At 35.5% G+C, this 19,147-nt stretch overlaps 1 protein-coding gene across 3 annotated transcripts in view; it reads right to left on the bottom strand.

Moving 5' to 3' along the window:
- The window catches only part of LOC111141389 (5'-3' exoribonuclease 2), a 92,966-nt gene that overhangs the window by 35,246 nt on the left and 38,573 nt on the right, over positions 1–19,147 (bottom strand). For all 3 annotated transcript variants that reach the window (XM_022493900.1, XM_022493897.1, XM_022493898.1), the window contains 11 exons: positions 17,921–17,995; positions 17,700–17,833; positions 17,543–17,600; positions 17,352–17,459; positions 13,015–13,059; positions 11,478–11,609; positions 7,849–7,967; positions 5,443–5,578; positions 4,056–4,163; positions 3,873–3,962; positions 3,129–3,201 (listed from right to left, as the gene is read on the bottom strand). In XM_022493900.1, the coding sequence (XP_022349608.1) occupies positions 3,129–3,201; positions 3,873–3,962; positions 4,056–4,163; positions 5,443–5,578; positions 7,849–7,967; positions 11,478–11,609; positions 13,015–13,059; positions 17,352–17,459; positions 17,543–17,600; positions 17,700–17,833; positions 17,921–17,995 (1,078 nt within the window). The remainder of the gene's footprint in view (positions 1–3,128; positions 3,202–3,872; positions 3,963–4,055; positions 4,164–5,442; positions 5,579–7,848; positions 7,968–11,477; positions 11,610–13,014; positions 13,060–17,351; positions 17,460–17,542; positions 17,601–17,699; positions 17,834–17,920; positions 17,996–19,147) is intronic.

Raw genomic sequence — 19,147 nt, 5'->3', positions numbered from 1 at the left:
CTGCCTGCTGCTCTGCCTACTTGTGATCTCTCTGTGTCAAATAAATATATAAATAAATACATAAATAGATAAATACATACATACAAACAAAAACCCAATTCAAAAATGAGCAAAAAAACTTGAAAAGACATTTCTCCAAAGACACAGAAATAGCTAATAAGCACATGAAAAAAATGCTCAACATCACCAATAATTAGGGAAATACAAATCAAAAGCACAGTGAGATACTGCTTCATACCCATTAGGATGGCTATTATTAAAAAAAACAGACACAAATAAATGGAAAAGATATTACATGCTGATAGGATTGGAAGAATACTGTTAAAATGTCCATACTATCCTAAGCGAACTATATATTAAATGCAATCCCTATCAAAATACCACTGGCATTTATCAAAGAACTAGAACAAGGAATCCTAAAATTTGTATGGAACTACAAAGACACCAAAGAGCCAAAGCAACCTTGAGAAAGAACAAAGCTGGAGGTCTCACACTCGCTGACTTCAAACCACACTACAAAGCTATAGCAATCAAAACAGTATGGTATGACATGAAAACAAACACATAGATCAATGGAATAAAACAGAGAGCCCAGAAAAACTCTCAAATATATACAGTCAATTAATCTATGACAAAGGAGGCAAGAATACACAATGGGAAAAGACAGTCTTTTCAAGAAATGGTGTGGGGAAAACCAGAAAGCTACATTCAGAAGAGTAAAACTAGACCATTTTCTTGCACCATATGCACAAATAAATTCAAAATGAATTAAAGACTTGGATGTCAGACCTGAAACTATAAACCACAGGCAGTAAGCTCTTTGACATCAGCCTCAGCAATATTTTTTTTGGACCAGTTTCTTCAGGAAAGGGCCACAAAAGCTAAAATAAACAAATGGGACTATATCAGACTAAAAAGCTTTTGTTTCAGCAAAGGAAACAATCAACAAAATAAAAAGGTGACCTACTGAATGGGAGATGTTTCCAAACCATACATCCAATAAGGGGTTGATACCTAAAACATAAAAGTAACTTACACAACTTAATACAAAAAAAAAAAAAAAAATCCAATTAAAAAATGGGCAGAGGATTTGAACATTTTTTTCCAAAGAAGACATCCAGATGGGCAACAGACACATGAAAAGGTGCTCAACATCACTAATTATCAGGGAAATGCAAATCAAAACCACAATGAAATATCACCTCACATCTTTATGATTGGCTATTACCAAAAAGAAAAAAAAAAAAGTGTTTGTGAGGATGTGGAGAAAAGGGAACTCTTACACACAGTAGTGCAGCCACGATGGGAAACAGTTTGGATGTTTCTCAAAAAGTTAAAAATAGGAACACCATACAATCCAGCAATTCCACCTCTGGATATTTATCCAAAGAAAAGAAAAATAGCAATCTGAAGAGATAAATGCACCCCTATGTTCCCTGCAGCATTATTTACAATAGCCAAAATATGGAACTAACGCAAGTGTCCATCAACAGACAAATGGATAAAGGTGTGGTGTGTGTCTGTATACACACATATATATAAAATGAAATACTACTCAGTCATAAAAAAGAGAAAGCTTACCATTTCCAACATCAGTGAACCTACAGGGTATTATGCTAAGTGAAACAAGTCCTGACAGAGAAAGACAAATACCATACAATTTCATTTATATACGTAATCTAAAAAACAAAACAAAACAAATGAACAAACAGAACAGGAACAGACTCACAGATAAGGAAACAAACTGTTGGTTACCAGAGGGGAAAGACTGTGAGGAGATAGGCAAACTAGATGAAGTGGATTGAGAGGTACAAACTTTTAGTTATAAAATAAGTCAGTCATGGAGATATAATATACAGTATAGGGAATACAGTCAGTAATACTGTAGTAACTTTGTATGGTGATAAATGGTTATTAGACTTATCATGGGGATCACTTCATAACCTATAAAAATATCAAATCACCATGATGTACATCTGAAACAGGATATTGTATGTCAATTATACTTTAACCAAAAACACTTCAATACACTTAAGTGTATTTAAGTGTTAAATACAAACACAAAAACACTTAAAAGCCATTTACTGAATAAAAAAAGAAAGTAACAAATGTTGGCAAGGATGTGAAGAAATTATAACCATTGTGCACTATCTCACTTTTCCTCTGGATTATTATATATAGAAAGGAAGACATCTGCATGTTTATATATTTACTTATTTATTCAACACTTACTTATGTACTTACATTTTTACTTTACTGCCTCTTAGCCCTTTCCTTCTATTAATCAAAGTACCCTCCACAAAGCACCTTAAAAACAACCTAAGACTCCAACCAATTTACATACAACAAAATATGACCATAGAGCACAATACCTGCTAACCCCAATCAGTGGGCTGCATTTCCCATTATCAATCCACTAAAGTAGTATGAAATTTCCTTTACTACATAAACCCAAAATCAACCCTAAAATCTCATAAAACGATTTTCAATTTGTAAATTATTACTTATCCCTCCTTCCATCTCACAATTCTCTGAGTCATGTTACTGGTCAACTGTACCACAGAAAATAACCAAGCAGGAAGTAAAAACATGGTTTTCCCAAATGAAATTATCTTAGAAAAATATACAGTGGAAGCAAAGTTTAAAGCGATTTGTTGAAAGGGCCTCTGGCATGAAATAATAGTTCACTTAGTATGTAAGAGACTTCTTTATTGTGTTTTACATTCAGTCATCATCACACATTTGCTGAGTGGTAAACAGCACATTAAATTTAGTAGTAATTTAAAAATGACATTCTTATAAAAACTGTAAACCTGTATTTCTCAGCAACCTTACAAAGTGTCAATGAGCTACTAAATGAAAGCAATTCCCAAGTCCCATTAATTAATCACAGAAAAGACAAAAGAACGATCGGTCTACTTTAACTCTATTTACTGTTTATCAGAATGTTACTATTAATCATTGCCAATGCCAGGGTGGATAGAAAAAAAAAATACCAAATTTTGACATGCAATTCTTAAAATATTTATCTTTTACAGAAATTCTTTCATTACCTAAATCATGTTCGTTTACAGTTTACCAAAAAGTGGAAACTGTTTTAACAAAAAGGAATAATGTCTAAATTTTACCTTGCCATGCATATTTCTTCCCATTCAAATCAATAGCAAAATCTTCTGGGTAGAAGTCAATTATACTAGAATCCTATGTCAAGGAGAAAAATAAAGATTCAAAACAAAAGTCACACATGTCTGAGTTTTAAAGAATCTGACATTTCTTTCATTCATGTTATCAGGCCTGATGAGAAAATAAGGTTTCATTCCTTTAAAAAATGTTAATAAGATTTCAGGTCATTAATCCCAATAGTAAAACAAAATTAACAATTTTATTTTAAAAAATGAAAAAAAAGGGGGGGGGCATTTTTAGAGAGGAATTTTATAACTGAAAACTGTGAACCCAACACAGTCAATGAAGAGTTTACGGACTCTAATGATTCCTACTTCTTGCCTGGCTCTCCTTTCTATCTGGCACACAAAATAAGCTCAGAGATGTCTGAACATTGGTAGCCACCACACATGGCTGGAACAAAAAAAAAAAAAAAAAAACAATGACTTACAGGTAGGCTTAGAACAAAGTAACAGTTTTAAGAATTGTTCCTAAACACAAATTAATTTTATTTATACCAGGTAGCATTCTCACAGCCAAGGAAAGTAGGGGGGTAAAAAGGTGAAAAACATACAGAAGAACTCAATACTTTCACTTTGTTTTTGGACTTCACTGTTTTAATTATTAGATGCAAAAGCACTTGTGACTAATGTTCGTGAAACATGACAAAACCCCAGTTACTAACATACTCAAAATACTAAGACACTAACGGGATCACTCATGAGCTTCCGCCATGATGGAGGTAGAAAGTTACCACTTGCAGCTGGAAAAACTCCCATAAGTTGTTCCAATGGTTTAAACTGCAAGAAAGAAAAAAGGTTTAAGATAAGACACACAATTTTTATCTAAGCCAAAATTCTATGAATTTCATGACTCTAAATAATTAAGCTTACTGGTTTAGTGCCCTTCTCAAAATCAGATGGCATGTCTGCAATACCTTCAAAGTCTGAAGCAAATGGTGCATAATGGAATGGATAATACCACTTCCAGGAAGCACAGCCCTAGAATCATAACAAAAAAAAAAAAAAAAAAAAAAACCAAAAACAAAACAAAAAAAAACCAAAAACAAAAATCTACGTTCAATACGGACACAGAAAAGCAAATAAAAATTAAGAGTATTAGCCTATAAAATACATAACTTCCAGTGTACATTCCACATATTTTTTCCCCATGAGTCCTAAGAGTTGTTTTGATTAACCGAACTTTTACTTTGTATCAATGGCTCCTTGATTTAAAAACTACTGCAAAGTGTCTTTAATAATCAGTAGTTAATACCAAACTTTGTAAATACAATTTGTATAGTACAATTTGGTGAAGATTTTTACCCTTAAAATGTGCTTGGTACATTTCTTTCCAATTTTACAGCTGCCATTATCAAATAAAATGAAGAGCGATAGCTGGCACTTACTTAGCATATAGATGGGGAAGGGACATCACACTGAACAGTGACTAAATAAAATTTCCAAAAGTTTCATTTTATAATTCCTTATATTTTATTGTGACAATTTTCTCTTTATTATAAAAATATTTAAGTAAACCCATCAAAAAGAAGTTTTAACTGATAGAAAAAACAACTCCTAATATGTATTTTGATTCTATGCCTAAATGAATTAAAATCCTGAGAACAAAAGTAAAACATGAATTTATTATTATACAGTTGACAATGCATTAAATTATACTTTCCACTTATGACAAACTTCATCTTTTCTTAGATCACACCAAACTTAACTTGCCTTGCTCTCGGAGAATGAAACCAGATATTAACAACTAGTGTTACAATCCCCTATATGTCTACCTAATCTCTCACCAATCTGACATCTCAATTATCAAAGGCTTTAAGTCAGATACGGATTACTCCAATTAGAATGCATTTCATGTAACATCACTACATTACACAGAGGAAATTGTATCATTCAAATGCCTTTCAAATTCTTACTAGTATTTTCAAGTCTTTGTCCTTTGTTCAGTCATTAGTGACTATTATTTTTTACTTCCAATTAAAAAACCACCATACTTAATTATATTAAAGACAAAGTACACTCAACCCACACTACTTGATGCTGAAATCCTTAAGCACAACAAAAATTATCTTTATTTATATATTAACACTTGAGAAGCATAAAAGCCTTTATAAACAAATATTTAAGGTAATGAATTTCTGAACAGGAAGCTTTAAAAGAATGAGTCTGGATTTAATTTCATTAAAGCTCAATAATACACAGAAATTATGATCTTCCTAAAATGATTAGCTAGGTTTAGAGGAAAATATTCTCTCTGTACCTGGTAATAATATCGAAGAACCCAGCAGAGCCCCTCAACATAAGACTGTACAACTTTACGACGGAATTTCTCATCAGCTGCATCAACGTCAAATTTGTTCTTGTAGTACCGCTGCTTCCAACCAGCTTCCCATAGCCTAAAACCCAGGCAAAGCCGGTTCATGTTGAATTAATACTTTCCATAATTGTCCACTGGTTTATCACCCAAATCATTTTATACTTAATATCCAGGTGAAATGTGAATGAGTTAAACAGTAATGCTAACACAGCTTCATTTAATTAAAAAAGCCCACTTTCACAGAATTTATTAAGACAGTCAAACATCAAAAATCCAAACACTAATTCTAGTGAGACCTTATAAAACTACATTTTGGAAAAAGAGAAAAATACTACTAAAGGAGATACTGAACACTTGTTTGCTCAAATTTTAATACTGTTTTACTTGTTTTTTGATTGTAGACCAATTCTGAAACTACACCATAAGATTCAAATATTGAAGATATTTTATGTAAGTTCCTCAGTTTGTTAAAATACATTTAAACTAAACAAAGCAGTCAACCAAATTACTTTAAAAAGAAAAAAAAAAGTTTTGTGGGGTGCCTGGGTGGCTCAGTTGTTACACGTCTGCCTTTGGCTCAGGTCATGATCCCAGGGTCCTGGGATGAAGCCCTGAGTCTGGCTCCCTGATCAGCGGGAAGCCTGCTTCTCCTTCTCCCTCTGCCCCTGCTTGGGTTCCCTCTCTCACTGTGTCTCTCTCTGTCAAATAAAGAAATAAAATCTTTAAAAAAAAAAAAATTTGCATGGGTAATTTTTTAAAAGATAAAAAGTGGTTTGTAAAATAACATTCTAGGAACCAGGCAGAAAATTATGTTTATACCAATTCTCCCATCCTTGGGCCTTATCCCTCTTTCAGCTAAGAGTTGTTGGCTTAAGGGAAGGACACATACACACGTTTGTATGTTCTGGTAGAACTCAGAAGCAGTCAATCAATACACTAAATTATTATTAATCACTGAAAATACATATAAAGAACCACTTTTTCAAAATGCTTTTTTAAGTACTCATTTTTCATTCTCTAAAAGATTTAAACATAACACAAAGAAGCTAAAGAACACTAAAGAAACAAATCAGGACAGATCAAGAACATCAAGATGATTCTCATTAAGGACTATTTTCCACCATGTGCCACATCTTACTAATTAATTACAGTCATGTTCCAGAATACACCACACCAATTTTAATCCCCTCCCCTGCCCCAATGCATTCACAGAACATCAATTAGGAGAAATATCCTCTATGATGTGGATTATAACTGTTTTACAGAAAATATTAATGAAATACACGTTAAGTGTCTCAAGCACTTTTTGACAGAAGCATTTCTACCTTGACTATTCTCAGCACTGGGATTACACAATGAAGTACTAACAAATCAATTCAACTATTAAGCTGGTATTGATCAAGATGGCTACCCAATAAAACAGATAACATACTCCAAGAAGAAAATCCAGAGTTGCAGAAACAGAGGATAAGGAAAATGTTCAATCACAAGTCATCACAGATCTCAGAATCTAACATCAAAGGACATTAGGAAAATACAGAACCATACATGACACCTGAGAAGTTTCTCATCATAAATGCAAACATACCATCCATGTCCTATAAAAGAAGCATGAGTTGTGGACCACCATTGTTTAACTTTGAAATATATCATTTTGCTAACTTCTTAATGAATTACAATTGTTAAGATTGTTGACCTTTTGCATGCGGAACCCAGGGTTCAAATCTGGATTTAATTATAAAAGAGATTATTAATCTTATATAATGATCTCAAATTTCTGGATAAAGAATCAAAGTTTCCTATTAGAAATTTTAACTATATAGCTAAAGGGAAACTTCTTTGTCATGAAATATAATTGTATACATGCACGTTTGTAGTTTTAAAAAAATATACATATTTATCTCTTAACTGAATGACTTTTGCATATTTCATTTGAGGAAGAACCTTTCCAACTGAGAAGATTAAAGCAAACTATGTTAAGTATCCAAGTGTAACTGAACTTCCTGTGTTAAGCAGCTTGAAAATTTAATCTCAAAACAGTAACATTCAGATCACATAGAGCTAAACACCGCATGTCTAGCTGATCTAGTGCCTGGTCTCAGAGGGAAAAGTGGCTTGGAGGACAAAAACCTGCACGCATACTAATCTAGATACTTAGATTTAACAGCTATAGCTTACACATCTCACCGGAATTTACTGACTATTCTAACCCTCCACATTAATTACTGGTGGATAAAAAGATCACAGGAAAGCATCTGAAGGCACTGCTGCTCTAAGCTAAATAGCATTAATTAGACAGCATCTATTTCAGCAATTTCGTAACAAAGTGTTACCAAAAAATGGTTTCACCTGACATTATCCTCAGGCTCAGGTTCACTGTCACTGTCTTCTGCTTTTCGCTTAATTCCTCCTATTGGAGATGGGGAGCCATCAGAAGTGAAACTCGTATTAGGAGATACTGAAGGACTCTGCAAACAATTATGATATTACAGAGGAAGGATTTAATTATTCATTTCACATAAGAAGTTACAACCAACTGCTATTATAATCATGCTTCATGGTAATACAACTGTTAAAGCTATTAAATAGATATGGTAAGTACATTTAGAAAATATAAAGACTGTTCCTGGCATACTCTACTCCCTCAGAAAAAGAATTATATAGTTCTAAGCTTCCTATGCTTAAATTCAAAAGAATCTGAACATTATTAGAATAAAAATTATTTCAGAAGAAAGAAGAATTTAATTTTATAGATTTTTAAAAATTAAAGGATGGGAATTATTTTTTTCTTCAGTGGTTCCCTCATGTTATGAGTTTGTGATCAGTTTTTACCAAACAGCAAAGCTATAAGGAGGAAAATACAAATATATTAATTAGTAATACACAAAATAGTCAGTGCTGGTGAGAATGAAGTTAAATGGTAAATGCTCAGCCTCACACAACCATCTGGAAAGCAAAAGTTTAACAAGACTCTGTCAGATAACTGCTAAATTATTTTATAGATAATGTTTAAAATTCAAGGTCCAAGTAAAAATGTATCAGTAACTTAGAAAAATGCAAACATTATTTCAAAGACTTGGATACCACTTTAAATTCACTATTATCTTCCATTTGTACCTAATTCAATGAACACAGTGAACACCTGAAAGTATTTTAACATTTAAGTAAAAAATTCAAATTCTCTGCAAGTCTAGTTTTATGTTAAGTGACCAAAACCACAAGTGGCAAAAAAGGTTTTCATGATAAAGTTTCTCTTCTATTATTCACAGCATATTAGATACTGTGATTAAACTGAATTATTTTTAAACTGAGAGCTTACGAGGCTACTTTAATGATACTACAACTAAAAACTTAGTATGAATGTAGTTCACACTATAGGCCAAAAAAAGTTACAACAAAGCAAAATTGTATTTCTCATAGAGTTTATAACTTACTTTTAAAAAATGTATAATTTCCATTTTATTCATGACACTCTATGGTCAATACTGTTCAAAAAAACCAAAACTACAAAACATAAATTCAGGAAGGTGCTATTGTACTTGAAAATGAGATGAGTATTTTTAGTCAAATCTGAGTTTGACATTCCAACTCTAATCTTTACTGGTTGTTTGGCCTTGGGCAATTTACTTAACCTCTATCAGCCTCAACTTGAAATGGGGATAATGTCCTCTTTGTTGGTTACAGCAAGGATTAAATGAAACGATATGTATAAAGGATCAACAGCAAGATGAAGGTGTGGCATATGGTGGCTCACCTTTCAGTAAGTTATCACTAATTTTTAAACTATCACTAAATCCATTTGGATTAAATTATGAGAACGATATTCCTATCAATTGTCTAAGTACAGAGAAGTTGGGTAAAGCAAACTTTCCCAAACTGACAAAAAAGATACAAACTATCTTTATCTGATAACAAAAATAAATACCGGCAAGGGAAAACAAAAAAAGTGGTTTTTCAATATTAAATCTTTATTGCTCTTTTCTGCTCTCTACCAACCAAGTCTTTCCTGAACATACCACCCCAAATGATTCAAATTCCTTTTTATTTATTTATTTATTTTTATTTATTAAAAGATTTTATTTATTTTATAGATCACAAATAGGCAGAGAGGCAGGCAGAGAGAAAGGGAGAAGCAGGCTCCCTGCTGAGCAGAGAGCCTGATGTGGGGCTCGATCCCAGGACCCTGAGATCATGACCTGAGCTGAAGGCAGAGGCTTTAACCCACTGAGCCACCCGGGCACCCCTCAAATTCCTTTTTAAAAAGCTCTTTTTGCAATCACATTTTATGAAATGGCCACGGATATAGTCAAACTGTATTTCAGAATGTAAAATTTAAAAACACATTTATCAGGAAACAGAAGCTAGCTAGTAAAGCATTAACAGTATAGACCATCAGGTAGACACTACTCAATACTAGATACTAATATGCCCAACAGCTCAAACAAACAAACAAAACAACAATAAATCTATAACTTTAAATTCTCCCTTGAAATGAACTGGTAATTAGGCTTTGTGATTTCCTTAAATTCCTAATATTCTAGATGAAAATCCCTCTATGCAAAGACTCCAACAGAAATAATTATGTCAAGGGGAATTAAAACAGGATCAAATAAGCAACTTAATCATCAATCTCTCTATTCCTACTTCCATGACAGACATTATTAATCAACAATGGGTCTAGTCCTGTGGAGCCTCAATATTGGAATCCTTCTCAAAGCAATCAGAGCTGGCAAAGTGTAAACCTCCCTGCCTTCCCGAGATTAAGAAAAAGCATCAGCCTTTTCTGTTCTATTTAAGTGTCTCATTGCAATCCCTTCACTGACCCTCCATATCCCACTGCTAATGGTGGAAGGAATAAGACAAGAACACAAAAATCAAACAGAAGAAAAAACGTAACAGAAACACAGGCTGCTTCTCTCAGGAGATGCAAATTCTCATGAATTCTCAAATTCCATAGCTAAGGTCCTAAAATTTCAAGATGGGAATTTGCAGGAATATAAATCAGTCTCCTGATATGGCAAAAATTCCATATACAGGATTGCCTTGTAATAAAAGATTTGGGGCATCAATAGGGTAACTGTTAGAATAATGAAATCTCAAAACTTACGCAATTTCCTTGAATATATCAAAACAAAAATTTACATTAGATATCAAACTTTACAAAATATATTTCCTCTCTTTATAACACATACTCTCTCTTATGCCTACTAGCCTGAAATAAGCAATAGCTTTGATTATTTGCTGTACATCAATTCATTGTCTGTTCCCTCACCCCTGCTGCTGCCCTGCCTTGTGCTCTTGAGCTCATGGTGTGTTACCACTACAACAGGAAGCTACTGGACATACTACAGCCTTGCTGGCTGAGATGATCTGCTTCTTCAGTCTGGATCACTAAGGTCAAACAAGGAGGGATACCAAGTGGCAGATCCATTCAATTCCTGAGTTTCTAAGTACAGAGCAACCAGAATCTGCAGAGTGAGAGCTACTTGAAAATATGTATTCAAATCTATTCCATGCCTGAGTTGGAAAGCAAGAATTTAGGCAGTGAGGAATACCTGTATTTGACAGACTGAGGAATATATATAATAAAATGCCCACAGCTGATCCCTGGAAAGAAAGGGGAAAAGCCACCTTTCTCTCTTACCCCAGCTATGAGATACTCAGATGTCCCCATCATGCTTCTAGCACCCAGTACCTTTAGGGGAAGGGGGAAGCACTGCGGCCCATTCGCATTACAGAAACATTGCTGCCACTTAGCTATATATATTTATGTGCATTTTCTTTCCTTTCATATCATTTAGATATTTACATATTGATAATCATGGATGCAACAAAGTTAAAAATATCTCAAGGAAAAAGAAATTGAGAAAAACTACAACACAAAACAACTCCAGACTTAGTAACAAAATTCACATACAACCACAAGAGACCTCTGATGGTCTCCACTTTTCAATGACATGTAAAAGTCAGTCACTTACAGAGTTATTCTGCATCCTCATTTCATAGGCTGCTTGTCTTGGATTACTGGCTACTTGAGAACCTGGTGAATTTCTTGAACCCAAGGCATGAGGGGTTAATATTCCACCAGGAGAGAAAGCTGGTTGATCTCTCTAACATAAGTGGAAACAAATGTAGAAATTAAAATTAAATCACAATACAGTCAGATGACAGGAAGAAAAGATGGCACTGGAATAGAGTCCTCACTGTAAGCACGTAAAGGAGCAACCAGATTTCTGTTAGCATTTACAGGACTGTCCAAAATTTGATTTGATGGTAACTCACCCTGCAAACAATACTCTGTAGTATTTAATAATAACAGTTCTAAAAGTACATATAATACACTGTTCTGATACACAGAATTTATTCAAGCCTCAGTAAGCTATTCCATTATGTTTACTGACAATTTCAGAATACATTCAACAAAGGATTTCAGGCACATAAAAATAATATAACAACGAAGGTTAAAAAACTAGTCAAGAGTTTGATTTATAGTTAGGAAAACCCACTTTTATTTACTCTTCACCTTGCTAGAATAAACTATTTCCAATTAATTAGAGCTATAATCATAGCTGGAATCGATGACCATTGTGGCTGACTGGTAAAACATGCTTTTTACGCAGATAGTGACTGAAAGAAAATAGTAATACATAAGGTAGAAAGCAGATATTCCCCTCTCAACCTAACTGGTTTTGAAACTACCAGTAACAATAAATAACTCTACTTTTTTCCCTTCTAAGTTCCCCAACTTGCTCACTTCTAATAAAAGGCACTCCCTAAATTCCGTAAGTTTTAAATCCAGTTAAGACAAGAAAAATAAGAACTAAAGAAGTAACTATAGAACATTATGCAATGAGGTAAGAAAACAAATACCACAAGCAAGAAGCAGTGGAGTTCAAAGAAAAGGACTGCTCATCCTGGACTAGGGCCAAGGCCTCAAGGGAGGCCCCAGTGGAAAAGCTAAGATATGAGGGAGTTGTGAATTCAGAAATCCACGCGGAGCTGGCAAATGTAGGTAACACTCTGAGTCAGGAGGGATGTGGTATTTAGAAGAGAGCACAGAAAAGCTCGGTGGCTAATATCGGTCCAGATCAGACTACACTCCACAAGCCCGCCTGAGAGAGAAGTGGCTCTAAGGGGACTACAAAGTCGCTCGTCATTTCCATACAAAGAAACAAGAGTTTCAGGAAGATTAATCTGACGAAGATGTAGACAGAATGCAGTAACTTAAAAGAGAGTATAAAGGGTTGACAATTTTTATTGCAAAAATACCTCATTATCACAAAAAAAGTCAAACAGCTAGGCACCCCACACCCATCAAGTGCATCTTTTCAGACTCCAGAGTTTAGAAAAGACTTGACACCAGTATTCTTCCTCTGGGCAAGAAGGCAGCTGGGTAGACATTACACCCCTATCCAACTCCTATAGGATAAGGAATAAAGCTACTGCAATAAACATCTTTCTCCCACACCGTAAACTTATGCTATTGCCAATCTTATGAAATTAATTAAAACTCACCTTCATTCTCTTTCTTTTTTCTTTCTGTCGTCTTCTAAAACTGTCCTAAAAGTATAAAATCCACATATTCTGTCAAATATTACATACACAAAAAGTGCCAGAGTTAAACATTACCAGGAATGATTTGGGAAACAATTCAGGTTTTAAAGGAAGACCCCAGAAACCTAGGTACATAGTTAAACTAGGCAATGGACTATATGTTCAAAGTGCGTTTTATCAGAACTTCAGATGGATAGAGAGCATTCTAAACAGAGTTTAGATATAATTTAACTGTTCCTCTTAATATTTTCAGATAATTTTTGAAATCATTTCATGAAAGAATGCAAGAGTCATGACAAAGACTCTTGGTTTTACCCTGGAGCGAATAGGCTGCCAACATGAAGAAGATACAAATAAAAGAAAACAATTCTTAAGTTTTAGCTGAATACAGTTAATAACCAAGATAGCCATTAAAAAAAAAATTAACAAGACAATTTAACAATGAATTTGTTACCTAAAGAGGGCTCAACAGTTCCTAATTCTGCAGCACCCACAGCACCAAGTGGGTAAAGAGAGAAGTGGGGCTCTGTGCAAACACGACCCCCGCCCACACCCAAATGCAGGTTCCAAAAAGTCAATCTCATGAAAGAAAGTAAAGAAATTCAGATGTTTGTACTGCTCATTCTGAGCCACCTTAATTCACAGGAAAGGGTCCAGTTTGTATTGATTCTTCCCTTCCACTCATATTCAAAATGTAGTCATGGTTTCAATTAAACAGATTTGGGACTGATCTTATTTCCCACTAACTGTTCGGCCATTCAAAGGCCTCCTTGGTCCCAGAAAGCACTCTTTCCATGCCCAAGATTCCTTTAGTATCAAGGCACTGGAACAACTAAGGTCCTACAATAGCCCAAAACAAGGGCCAGCAGGTACTATACTGGCGGCCACCTGACTAGCTGCACTTCTATCCCTTTCAGGTCAGTAATGCCAAATGCAAACTAACACCCTTACTTAAGGTCTGAAAGGTATACTTTCCTCCAGAAGAAAGGCTGAATGTTGGATAAATGATGAATGGCTACCCTAAAACCTCCTAAGATATGAAATCCACCGATTTCTTTAATCAAGCTTTTCCCTCTATCTTTAATTGAAATATTTCTTTTTTTTTTTTAAAGATTTTATTTTTTATTATTTATTGGACAGACAGAGATCACAAGCAGGCAGAGAGAGAGGAGGAAGCAGGCTCCCCGTTGAGCAGAGAGCCCGATGTGGGGCTTGATCCCAGGACCCTGAGATCATGACCTGAGCTGAAGGCAGAGGCTTTAACCCACTGAGCCACCCAGGCACCCCGAAATATTTCTTATCTAGTGTATCAACAAGCTGCAGACAGTGAAAGCCATTAGTCAGTTTTCAGTCCTTATCTGACCATGACTCTTTGGTCTTGAATCACGCTCTTCTCTTGGCTTCAAAACCACTACACTCACCTGGTTCTCTTTTTTCACTCTTGCTGCATGCCTTTGCACCATGACTCCCCAACCTCTCAATGTTAGTGTTCCTCTGTGCCTAATACTTGGACTTCTCTACTCTTATAAGAGTAATCATCTAGTCTCATAGCTTTAAGCACCATCTATATGGTGATAAATCTCTAACCGGGACCTCTCCCCATTCAACATCTCCAATTGGCTGTCTCAAACTTAATGTGCCCAAAATGGAATCCCCACACCCAACTCAGCACCTCCCAGTCTTCTTCATCAGTTTCTCAGACCATTTTTCAACTGCTCAGACAAAATGCCGTGGAGTCATTGAACTAGCATTGAATCTATTAGCCAATCCAGTGGTTTAACCATCAAAACATATTTAAAATCCAACTACCTCTTATCATCTTCACTGCCACCATGCTGGCTCCCTTGGATGGCTGCTAAAGAGCTTCCTAACTGGGCTCTTGGCTTCCATCTTTGCCTCCATATAGTCAACATCCTGGGTACATGCCCTAGAGCCTCTGCACTGGCTATTCCCTCTGCCTGAAATGCTCTTCTTGAAAACACTTGCATGGTTTACTTCTTCACATTCTCCAGGTCTTTATTCAAAGTCATCTGTTGGTGAGGCCTTCCCTAATCACCTTTTCTAGAACCGCAACAACCCCATCTTCACCTTCCCAGATATTTCTTCGCCTGCTTTAATTTTCTTCACAGCACTCATCCCTCTAACACAGTACACAGTTCACTTAGTTTTTGTGCTTATTGTCCATTTCAGGAAGAATGTAAGCTCCATGAGGTCAGGAATTTTTGTCTGTCTTTTTGTTTTTCTTTTATATCAATGACACTCAGAATACTATCTGGCACAGGAGAAACACTTAATAAATGTTTACTGGATAAATGAAGGACATTTGCAAGATAAAGGGCAAACATCAAAGCTTATAAAATAAAAAGCATCACCTTCAATCACTCAATTTTAATAACAAATACTGATGTATTCCTTTTCTACTATTTTGTGCTATGAACTCCTTTGGAAATTGGTCAAATGCCACAGACAGTTTCCGGGAAAACACATAAACCTAGATACTTTTATGTTGAGTTTCTGAAGGTTCATATATTTCTGTCAATGCCCAACCTTGCTGATAGACATCATATGATATCAGGAACACCAAAAAAGATCCAAAGAGCTTTAAAATGCCCTCTCTGCTAGTCCAGTTGGAAACCATATTACTTAAGCCTGAAGCACTTTGGTACCTATCAAATCTCATACATCCTTCTCTAATGCCAAATATCACCAATATTTATTAGTACAGAGTCTGCTAAGGCCACATAAAAGGGCTGTTCTAAGATTTTTATATCAAGTAGTACACAGTACATACGTATAGTTTTTTTCTTAAGCATAAATGCAAGAGCCAATTCCACTTGTTGAAGTCTCAGTTCAAAATGGCTACACTGGTAGACATTTGATATCCCAGACAAAGTCAGTTCTGTTACTGGAACCTTACATGTGAAAAATACTTGCTGCCATAGGGGATTACCAAGAACCAAAGGTTTTGGAAAGAATTACAGTCCACTCACTCTGTTACATAAAATGGTACTGAAAGTTCTAAGAAAGAGACCACTAGCAACAGTACACAAAGTTGAAGAAAATATAAAAAAATGGTAGTTTTAATCTGTAAGAAAATTATGAAGTAAAGTAGCAATATTTGCTCAAAATAGGCATATGAATTTTTTGTAAAATCAGTTTCTGAAAGGATTTCCTTCACTCTCTAAGAAGCACTATCTGTTAATTCTACCCACTGCTTGCCTCCTTTGACCCTCCCCCACAATCACCCTCCACCCTGCTTTGGCTCCAGGCTACTACTGCCCCTCCACCCACTGACTCCCCAGAGCCTCCGAACCTCTGGCCATGTACTAGGGGCCTATCCATCTTGCCCTGACAAGTCAAGAGAGCACCAATGGCTTCTCTCTTCAGGGATTTCCTCCCATCTCTCTACAACCAGCTCCTCTTTCTCCTTAAATGTCCATGTTTCTCAACATTTCTATTGGAGGCACTTTCACTACACACAGGGTCCCAGGGACTTCAAGTTCACACTTACAGCTTGAAGTACCTCCCCTCTACTAAGGGTTCTCAAATCTCCTTTCAAAAGACTTCTGCCTGAGCATTACACAAACCCATCTAACTGCTTCATGGACTTTCTTCTCTCCAATGTCGCCATATGGCGCCTCAAACTTAGTATCTCCAAAATGAAACTCAATTTCTACCTTGTTCCCCAGCTCAACCTGCTCTACCCTAAGCGCTTTCTATCTCAGTGAATAGAACCAGCAATCTCCCAACTACCCAAGTCAGAAACCTGAACTTCTCACCAAGTACTCATCCTATCATATGTAATCATTTCCAAGTGCTTTGTTATTTTATTTCTTTCATGTATTAAATTTCTTACTCAGAGCTGCAACCCGCTGCCTTGGCTGATGCAATCCAACCCTGATCCCCGAATTGCTAAGTCTGAACCTATCTTCCAGGGCATAAATATTTCCTATAAAACATGGCAGCCACGAGTTCAATCCCAGGATTCATCTAGCCTTGGCACCCTCATCTCACAACCTATTGATTAGATAGGTGTTTGGATTTTTATCTTTATTAAGATTATGAAGAGAGAAAAAAAATTACAACACAACCACACAGTGTGCAATACATAGTTCTACACAGCAAGCATCACCACCTTTATAAAATAATCAAAGCACTGACCACTTATGATTACATTGGTGTTTGATACACTATAATGACATAACAATGCACTCAAAGAGGTTAAAAGTACAATCACAGGATCATCACAGCCTATTAGAGACAGGAGCAATTTAGCTACTGCAATAGAAACACTTTACCTCATCATCCTTTCTCTTTTTAAAAATGCTATCCTCAACTTCACCAACTGCTAACATGATCATCTGTACTCTTTGCAGATTGACATAACCACTTTCTGTAAGGTAACCCTGTAAGTGATAAAATACATGTAAAATGATCTTCTTACAAAAGCAAATACTTCTGTTTTGAAATTATTCAAGAGTTAACTTACCCCAGTTTTGTGTACCACATTTTTGTATATGTTAACCAAACGGTCAATTGCACCTTCCCTGCCACCAGGAAACAAATATTACGCATTAGGACCAGTGTGTACTGTAAAGGCAAGAAGGCTAAAACACTAGTTTGAAAACCCACACAAACACACGTACCTAATTTCTAATGATGGCAAGTGAGGAAGGAAGTCATTTCCCACAAAGAAGCACATGAAGACCCAGTCATCAATACTCCTCTCAACATCAAATGTAAATGGCAGGCTGGCCATGGTGAGCTCTCTTTCCAAATACTACAATCAAGAAGGAACATTGCCATTAGAAGTTATCAAAAGCCACCCTGCATTAGAGAACTGATCCCAATGTTTATTACCACATACCTCACGAAGAACATTAAGACGAAGGAAGATAAATTCTCCTTCTGCACAAGGAAGACTATCTGCAAGTTCATCATGCTGCAGGGAAGGGGAGTCAAGATTAAACAAGTCTACTTTAAACCCTGTAACTTTTTCCAAAGAAGTAAATATTGTGGATTTCTCTAAAGCAAGATCCATTTTAATATTACAAGAACTACAAAAAAAAAAAAAAAAAAAAAAGAGAACTCCCCAAACCATTTTAAAAATAGAAAATTATCCATAATCCCAATCATACCTGACCAGGGATCAGCAAATGTTTTTTGTAAAAGGCTAGATAGTAAACATTTTAGCCTTTTGGAGACACATATGGTCTCTGTTGCATATTCTTTCATGTTTTGTTTTGCTTTTACAACTCTTTCAAAACATAAATACAATTTTTAGCTCATTGGTCAAATCTGGAGGGCTGTAGTTTGCTAACCCCTGACCTACATCCAGCCAATATTAAATTTCAAGGTATATAATTCTAGACACTTCTCTATGAATATACAGTATACTTTTTACCTTTTTCCCCCACTCAGCATGTCTTTTAAAGAGGCACCATATTCTTTTTTTTTTAAGATTTTATTTATTTATTTGACAGAGAGAGATCATAAGTAGACAGAGAGGCAGGCAGAGACAGAGAGAGAGAGGGAAGCAGGCTCCCTGTCAAGCAGAGAGCCCGATGTGGGGCTCGATCCCAGGACCCTGAGATCATGACCTGAGCCGAAGGCAGCGGCTCAACCCACTGAGCCACCCAGGTGCCCCAAGAGGCACCATATTCATAATCAGATGAAAACATACTCAAAGGGAGCTGGATATAATCAAGTGAACCCAAAATATATAGGAACTAGGAGTAACTTAAAAGTATCAAGCAAATTAATGTATTTTATTTATATTGTTTTAAAGAAAAATAATCATTTGAAACAAATACTTCTACAAACAAATCATGTGCAAGAGACCTAAGCTTCATGTAGACATAAGCTGTATCAGAAGTCAGAGGAGAAAGACAAGTGCATGCATGCTTTTGAATGTGTGTTCACTTTAAAGGGCTATGAAAGATACATTCCTATGAGGGCTAACAGAGCAAGTAGGTAATACAATACAGTCTTCTCTTTATCCATTCTAAAAATGAAACAATCTGAATGAATATACTTAATGCCACTAAACTGTAAACTTATAAATGGTTAAAACAGTATATTGTACGTTAATTGT

The sequence above is a fragment of the Enhydra lutris genome, unplaced genomic scaffold (assembly GCF_002288905.1).
Source record: "Enhydra lutris kenyoni isolate GAN:26980312 unplaced genomic scaffold, ASM228890v2 scaffoldscaffold6, whole genome shotgun sequence".
In the NCBI taxonomy this organism is placed as follows: Eukaryota; Metazoa; Chordata; class Mammalia; order Carnivora; family Mustelidae; genus Enhydra; species Enhydra lutris.
Note: the sequence above shows the minus strand (reverse complement) of the source record. Positions and strands in the feature narration are given on the sequence as shown.